Source organism: Theropithecus gelada, chromosome X, assembly GCF_003255815.1.
Source record: "Theropithecus gelada isolate Dixy chromosome X, Tgel_1.0, whole genome shotgun sequence".
NCBI classification, from domain to species: Eukaryota; Metazoa; Chordata; class Mammalia; order Primates; family Cercopithecidae; genus Theropithecus; species Theropithecus gelada.
In genome coordinates, this window is record NC_037689.1 from 100,124,721 (window position 1) to 100,133,329 (window position 8,609).

At 43.1% G+C, this 8,609-nt stretch overlaps 1 protein-coding gene across 2 annotated transcripts; it reads left to right on the plus strand.

Moving 5' to 3' along the window:
* Positions 1-2,231: 2,231 nt before the first annotated feature.
* TCEAL2 (transcription elongation factor A like 2) lies at positions 2,232-4,296 on the plus strand. 2 transcript variants are annotated; one of them, XM_025372806.1, is made up of 3 exons: positions 2,232-2,382; positions 2,954-3,027; positions 3,386-4,296. In XM_025372806.1, exon 3 carries the CDS (start codon positions 3,413-3,415, stop codon positions 4,097-4,099), a length of 687 nt encoding a protein of 228 aa, XP_025228591.1. In that variant the 5' UTR covers positions 2,232-2,382; positions 2,954-3,027; positions 3,386-3,412; the 3' UTR covers positions 4,100-4,296. The 2 variants fall into 2 exon arrangements, with proteins under 2 accessions (XP_025228591.1, XP_025228592.1); XM_025372807.1 differs by lacking the exon at positions 2,232-2,382 and having other exon boundaries at positions 2,959-3,037; positions 3,386-3,712; positions 3,749-4,296.
* The last annotated feature ends 4,313 nt before the right edge of the window (positions 4,297-8,609 follow it).

An 8,609-nucleotide genomic window follows, 5' to 3' on the forward strand; every position in this document is an offset into this window, starting at 1 on the left:
TGTTGAATTTTATCCATAGCCTTTTCTGCATCTATTGAGATGATCATGTTGCTTTTGTCTTTAGTTCTGTTTATGTGGTGAATCACATTTATTAATTTGTGTATATTGAGCCAAACTTGCATCCTGGAGATGGATCCTACTTGATCATGGTGGATACATTTTTTGACATGCTACTGTACTCGGTTTGCCACTATTTTGTTGAGGATTTTTGCATCCATGTTAATTAAGGATATTGGCCTGAAGTTTCCTTTTTGTGTGTGTGTCTCTGCCAGGTGTTGGTATCACTCAGTGATTTTATAGTGTTAATATATGTCTATATTTATTTTACTGATGGGAATGATACTTTTATTCTGCAATAAGAAACAAAAGGTCTCTAGTGAATGGTATGTTCAGTAATGGTTACTTTTCTAAGAAAATGGATGACAAACATTTAACTTAAAATATGTTTAATCAACATATATTACGCATCAAGAGAACTGTCATTATATCTTCTTCCAAAGGTAGTAACTACTTGAGGAACAATGTGTCAATTTATTACACGCAAATGCAAAAGTTGTGTTGACTTCTCATTTTGTGAACAGATTTTTAATTTAGATAAAATGACATTTCTTTGAATTTAATGATACTAATTTTGAATTCCACATTTTTGTGTACATGTTTTAAAAGAAGAGAAATAGTTGTTAATACTTTGGCTCCATTACCAAAATAACTTAGCAAATAGTTACCAAAGATAGCTTAAAATCACTATAATTAGATGATTAAAACAGAAAAGCAGTTCTTTTCAACTGATTTGATATTATTTTCATCAAATTCTTGAATAATTATAATAATTTTATGAACGTTTATACTGAGGAAATGGAAACACCTAGCCTCTATAATTCAGGAAAAAATTCAACATTGAGGACAGTATTGTTGGTTATGTGGTGATAATGACAAACACACATATTGATAGAGCAAAATATTGTAGGAAGATCGAGGTTTTACTAAATGAAGAAAGATGTGTAGCAGAAATATAATCAGAATTGTTTGTGTAACATACATAATTCATAATCAGATAATCATGATAAGGTATTTTGCAAACCAAAATAAAAATAGTTGTTGCCCAGATTTACACACACAAAAAAACACACGACATACACATATATATGTACACACATATACATCTACACATATATGTGTGTATAAATAAACATATGTGTATATATACATATACATGTCACTACACTGTAGAAGTTAAAATATTGGTAACTTTTAGTTTTTGTGGGTGGTAGCTTCACAAATGTGAAAGAAAAAGAAAGAAAAAAAGACAAAGGATGGGCAGGGAAGGACATAACAGGACAGGAAAGAAAAGGGAAGGAAGAGGGACAAGCAGGGATCAATAATAAGGGTGTCTTGTAAACCAAGGACTATGATGAATTTGTGCATCTGAAATTCATATTTAAAAGGTTTTAATGCTTTCTTTTCTACCTGTCTGACATTCTCTCTCTATGAAAACTGATCAAATGGTGGAAGGTAAGTTTCAAGTGTGCAGAGAGGCCATGGGAGATGGCAAGAAGGAAGTCGGTGAAATAAATTTGGGGTACACGGGCTTTGAGGTCCCTCAGGGACTCTCGGGCGGTGATGTCCAATAGAGAGTTGGCAAAGTTGATATGAGACACGGAGAAGGGAATAGCCTGGAGATGTAGATCTGGGAGTCATCGGTGCTTTCTGGAAATGAATGAGATCACACAGGGAGAGACAACTTGAGGACTGAGGAGAGAGGAGGCCCAGGACAGAACCCCAGGAACACCGCCACTCAAGGTGGCAGCTCAGCTTCCTGGCAGGCATCACTACCCCGGGCTCTGGAGTCAGGCAAAGCCAGTATTGAAAGTGGGCTGTGGAGTTCTGGGGCTGAGCGCTCTTGGCAAAGTCGGGTACCCTCTTTGATCAGCTGTCACACCTGGCGATAATGGGCATCAGAGAGAGATGCCCTGTGAGGATGCTGTGAGCTGCGTCAGGTAAAGCACCTGGGGTCAGAAAGCCACCCCTCCTCCTCTTCTCCGCGACCCCACTTTGCTACACAAACGCACCGAGACTCCGACAGTCCCCAGCCTCTGGTCCCTCAGGGATGGAAGATGAGGTATGTCAGGCAAGAGGGGGGGCCGAGCTCCAAGGTGAGGTGTGTCGGGCAACAGCTGGGCCGAGCTCCAGTGACGCGGCGCTCACGTGACCCGTCGGACGCCTACGTGGGCACCAGCCCCCACGCCAGCCCGCCAGCCAGCCCAGCGGTCGGGTCCCGGAGCCCGCGCAGAATAAGCCGTCTGAGCTGCCCAGACTGCTGGGGAGCAGCGAGCCGGCTTCCGCGAGCCGGAGGAAGCACAGGCGTGTCCTGGGTACCCGCAGGTCAGTGTGAAAGCGGGCGCTGCCGGCGGCCCCTGGGACAGGGGTGGAGGGGGCTGGCAGTAGGATTGGGGAGGGAGCGGAGAAGGAATCCTGTAGATTGGTGAGGAAGGGGATGCCTGCGGAGCGGACCGGGGTGGGGACAGGGGAGGGAGAACTCCCGAAGCGAGCCTGGCTCGCCTTCACTACGCCCCCGTGCACTGAGTCATCCATCCATTTTTAGTGCTAGAAATGAGGGGTGGGGGTAGCGACTCCGCAGTGCGACAGTGAAACGTAGACATATTCTAGAAATAATCCCTTCTCACAATCTACGCCCATAGAAACACTTGATCTCCGCAAAAATGGGGTGGCGCTGGGGCAGGTTGTCTCAGGGAAGGGGGACACAGAGACAAACGCAGTTTGGAAAGCATCCTGGTTTGGTGCCCGAGGCCTGGAAAGAAATGGCGGCTGGGGTGCGGGGGATGTAGGGGAGAAAAACGTTGGGTGAACAGGGCCTGGACTCAGGAAAGGGAACCGAGTCCCTGTGTGTCCGCTGAGCGCGCAGTCCCTGCCCCTGTCTCCTATCTGTCCGCAGGTCTGCGCGTCTGTTGTTCCCAGCGCTCTAAGAGGCCTGAAAAGGAGGAGCAACCTGTCCAGAATCCCCCGCAGGTCCGTGAAAGCAGGGGGCTGCATGGACAGGGGCCCACAAGGGTTGAGAGTGTGAAGGACCCAGCTAGGGCCGAATTGGGGCCCCTGCCCTTCCGCCCACCCACATGAACACACACCTTACCAGGCTGAACCAGTGCAGAGAAGGTGGCAGGGCCTGTCAGGGAACAGCTGGCTCACGTGTGTGGGAGGAGTGGCAGGCTATGTGGTGGGCAGAAGGCCCTCTTGGAGGTCCGGTCAGCTTAGGGGAACCCTCACCAGGGGTGAGATGCAAGTAGTATCCAGACCTGCATTCCACGCCAGGCCCTCAGTCTCCCATGTCTCCTCTTTGTCTCCCCTTCCCTCAACCCGCATCCCCCAGGAAAGGAAAAGGAGGGGAAATCTCGACATGGAAAAATTCTTCAATGAAAATGAAGGAATGCTTTGGAACCAAGGAAAGATAGAAAATGAAGAACAGCCACCGGACCAGGGAAAGCCAGAAGTAGCTTGTACTCTGGAAGACAAGACGTTAGAAAACGAGAGAAAGACAGAAAACAAGGGCAAGACAGGAGATGAGGAACCGTTAAAGGATAAAGAAAAGCCAGAGAGTGCAGGAAAGGCAAAAGGAGAAGGAAAGTCAGAGAGGAAGGGAAAGTCACAGATGGAGGGAGGATCAGAGAGAGAGGGAAAGCCAGAGAGAGGGGGAAGGGCAGAGGGGGAACTAGAGCCAGACAGTGAAAGAGAGCCAGAGAGTGAGGGAGAGCCAGAAAGTGAAAGGAGGTCTGAAGGAAAGCGCCCAGCTGAGGATGATATACCCAGGAAAGCCAAACGAAAAACAAACAAGGGGCTGGCTCAGTACCTCAAGCAATATAAGGAAGCCATACATGATATGAATTTCAGCAATGAGGACATGATAAGAGAATTTGACAACATGGCTAGGGTGGAGGATAAAAGGAGAAAAAGCAAACAGAAATTGGGGGCGTTTTTGTGGATGCAAAGAAATTTACAGGACCCCTTCTATCCTAGGGGTCCAAGGGAATTCAGGGGTGGCTGCAGGGCCCCACGAAGGGACACTGAAGACATTCCTTACGTGTAGTGTCCCTGGCAGGCATTTATCAGGCCATATGTTTAACCTTATGGTAATACTTTGCTTTAGTTGTTCCTCCTGCTACCAGTAGCCTTTTGACCCACCTGCCAGTTCTTGCTTGCTCTATGTTTCAGTAGCAGATTTTCACACCTGTACATTTCAGAGACGTCATGATTCATGGAAAAATAAAGCAGCTTGTAATATCATCTGCAGAATCTGTCTGTTTTTGTTAAATACATGAAAGGTTAACAGTGGTTTTCTGAGTTGTGAGCTAGCAGGTGATTTCATTTCTTTGTTTTCTTTCTTTCTACTAATCTTTCTTTTCCCAGAGAACACAAATTACTTTTCTCACAAAAATAATAAAATATTTTTAAAAATCAGAACACAGTATGTAAAAAACAAAGAGAATAACTGTCCAGTGAACTTATGAAGTTCAGTAGAGACACTTAAAGTTCTTGTTGTCAGAACTTAAAACGATAGGTAAAATTCACATTACCTACCTGTGGGACTCATCTGGAGAAGTCAACCTGGGGTTATTATAGATCCATTGCTCTAATGGACAGTCTTGTTGTTTGTCAAATGGAGATAATACTTTGCTTTTCAGAACTGCTGAGTGGGTTGGATGAGGTAGAGAATATATGTGTTGGGTTGGCATCTACCTTCTCCCCTGCTCTAGCAGAAAAAATACCCCCTCAGACACTTGGAAGAGAACTAGGGTAAATCTTACCTGTATCCAGGAATAAGTCTAGGAAACTGAAAGGTGGGTGCCATTCTCTCTTAGACAATGTCATGTCCACTGGGCACTGTGCTCCTTCTTATAAATCTTGCACCCTCCTAAAGCTCCCATTGATGCTGATGGGCTGAAGTTCTCAAGATAACAAGGTCCGGTTGATTTCCCTGGAGTCCCCAGTGAGCCAAGCCTACTGACCCCATTCCACGACACCTATGAAAATGTGGATAAAGTCCCTTTCCTCACTTTAGAGTTATACTCGCCCAATAGGGTAACACCTCAGTGATACTTCAGTCCCTGGGGGATTTCAGATTTTTAGTAAAACAATTGTTTCTATGCTTGTTGGTTTGGAAGTGTTTGCATACAGCCATCTTTCCACCAGATTCAGGGATAGAAGGCTGAGGTAAAATTTGAGTGACACACACTCATCTGTTCTCATCTGTCAGTGACTTGTATGCTTGACTCATCTTTCCTTAGAGGAATTTCTCTTCTAGGAAAGTTCTTCCAGGTCTCACCTTACCAGTTTAACACCCCTACCCACATTTGTAATTTTTAGAGCAATGCTACTCAAATAGTGGTTCATGGACTAGCTGCATCAGCATCAACTGAAAGATAGAAATGTAGAATCTCAGATCCTCACCCCAGACCTACTGAATGAGAATCTTTTCTGGTTTTAATAAGATCTGCAGGTGATTCCTGTACAACTTAAAGTTTGAGAAGCAAGGTTAATGAGGAAACTCTCAGTCTTCCCAATTCCACCTTCTCATGATACATGTGCCTAGAAGGATAAACACATGTGCTTCATAGGATGCACATCACATACTTTTAAATGGACCTGTGTTTGTCAAACTGAAGTTTCACCTTCCTACATTTGCAGAGTTTAAAACAAATTCAGCAGGTCAAGACCTGCAATATTTTTAAATGAAATAGGATATAATAGATTCAACCAGAACCAGATAGTAAACATCACATTATATGGCAGGTAGGCAGGATTAATATTATTATCTGAAATTTGTATTTCAGTTATGTATATTTGAACAATATGTTTCTGACTGTGGGGTGAGGTTTTCTAAAATTGAGGAACATTGGACTCTGCTTGTCAAAGCACAACCTGTTCTTTATCCTGGTATCCCTAATGCCTAGCACAGTGCCTGACAAGTAATAGGTTCTTGATAAATTTGTAAATAATAATACCTGAGTCAAGAATTCTTGTCCAAGATCATTCCCTGTCTACATAAATAACTGTGGACTCTATATCTCTAGCAGCATTTACTTGCAATTCTAAAAGGAACACCCTGGAGAAGGGTTTGTACCACGAATTTAACCTTATCTCATTTATTAATGCATTTTTAAAGTATCCTAGTTTGTCACATGTCAGAATCACCTTAAGACTTCACCAAAAATGTGAATTTATAATCCCCACGTCAGATCCACTAGGTGGAGCTCTATAATTTCCATCTTAAGCAGGCTGCCTGGGTGATTCTGATTCATAATAAAGGCTAATCACCACTGATTTATATATTCATTATGATCTCGATCATATTAACTGTAAACCATAAGTTAAGCAGAAAGAAAGATTTTACAGTGTCTCTTTTTTGGTGGGGAAGGTGAAGGCTTTTCTAAGTTCTAAAACAAAGGTTAAGAGTAAAAATCCATAAACTCAAGGTTTAATATATTTATTGCATAGAACCTGAAAGTATCTTTAGAGCAAACCACACCTATAAACAAAGGCAAAGTCAAAGCATATCATAGTATAGTGTATTTCCTCCTCCAGATGCCATGATAACTGTGGCAGCTGAACAGTTCCACTGCTAAAGAAGTCTCTTGGGACCCCAAATGGTGATGATTGCAAATCTACAGTTCGTTGGAGGAAAAAAAAAAAAATGGATGCAACATAGCAGCAGCATTAAGGGGAAACATCATAGTCAAAAGCTGTCTAATAGTAAGGGATCTGGAGTGGCCAGGTATGAGCTTTGATTATCTTCCCTCTTTATAATAGCCCTGGCAGGATGCACTTCTCTTTTCAGATCATGAACCATTAATGTATGCATAAAATACTTTGAAACCAGAGAACGCAAAATAGAGTCTCAGTCCAGGTTTCTGGTGCATTACTGGTTGTGTAAGCATATTCTTGCTATGTAGCCAGTCTCAACAGCAGAGCCTTTGGCAATGTGGTTCACTGAGACTAGATTTAAATGATCAATCTCACTGTCATCAATAAAACTAACAGGCTGGTAAAAATCATCCCAAATTCCTCAGACCCATGATTATCAAACAGCACTCTTAATCAATATGTTTTATGCCTTTACCATGGGTCAATGCCACGCAGGCACATTTCTTATTTTGATAGAAAGCTCAGGCAAATCTCAGCCCTGCTGGAGTTCACCCTCACAAAATAATATGCTTTTTATCCTCCTCCTTACCATATGCATAAAGCTGCAGGCACAATTCCTAATAAGTGCTATTAACATGACCCTCACTCATTTGTGGATATCTCCTCATCTTCCCATCCCAATTCACTCTCCATTCTTCTTTACCCTGCTCTGTCTCCCAAGGGACTCTGACCTATATGGACCACATCAAAGGGCTCCCTCATCCTCTGGGAGCCAGCAGTGGTGAGTGCAGTCAGGAAATTTGTTTCCCAACTTGTTCCCTGCAGTGTTGTCAGATGCTGGTGGAGTCCCTTCTCCCAAGATTCCTAGGCTCTGCACCTCCAACTTTTAATTACCCCTCTTTCCCTCTGTGCCTCAGGCCTACTTCTGGTAATCTCACCTTTAGTAGCCATGGTGTATTGCACTACTCACTTTTGTTCTCTAATACCCTTCCCATACCTTTGTCTATTCTCCTTTATTAAGAACTGCCCTCAAATTTTCCACTGCAAATATACCCCCTGTTTCCTGCAATGTACTTTTCAGGTACAGTAACAGATACAGAAAGTCACCCCAGGAATTGGGTTCCTTGTAAATTTGAGGGAAAAAAATAACTTACTGACAATAGGGTTGAGAACAGTAGGGAGAAGGCGATAGGAGAGGTTCACAAGTACGTGGTATGTAGTAGTATGATGATAACTCATACACCACTGGTGGCATGAAATGAAGTGCAAGTGAAATCCAAATCTTTGAGAAATCAAATGGTTATGCTACTTAAGTACTAAAACAAAAATAATTACCAAAATGTTTCTGGAGTCATCTGTGTTCATCTGACAACCCTAGAGAGTATGCATGGAAAAAAGAGGACATTGGAAGTTACAAAAATACAACAGAGAACATATATACAGCACCAGAAAGCCTCTAAGGCAGGGTTGAAGGAATCCCTCATCTTAGGGTAGATATAGCTGTGAACCAAGGCTAGGTCTTCGTGGTGTTGCAGTTCTGCTGCCAATTAAATGCTCCAAATGCAGTCGCTTTTACAATAAAGTAAGGACACTAGTAGAGAAGGAATAGAACTGTGATATATGGGATAGCGGCATTTGTGAAGACATACTCCGAGGCATTAAGAAATGCATTTGTGAGAGGGTCAAGAGCATCTTTGAAGATTTCTGTGGGCCTGTGCTTTGTAGGCTGGAGACGATGGTGGAGAATGCTGCAAGAGAATTGTCCTACCTCATCTTAATGTGAATTATGGAATCCCAGAGCAGTGGAAGTCAGGTGACAGGGCTTAATTATCTAAGACAAGGTGAGTGGACCTACCACAATAACCACAGGATTTGAATGGTAATTAGTGAATTTTTGGTCCACAGGGATTTGTGGTGATAGCTAATCAGAGCATTCTTTAAAATGAAATAATTGG

Bases quoted from the DNA above. Each gene is read 5' to 3' on its own strand.
- TCEAL2 (XM_025372806.1), top strand. From the start codon at position 3,413: ATGGAAAAATTCTTCAATGAAAATGAAGGAATGCTTTGGAACCAAGGA.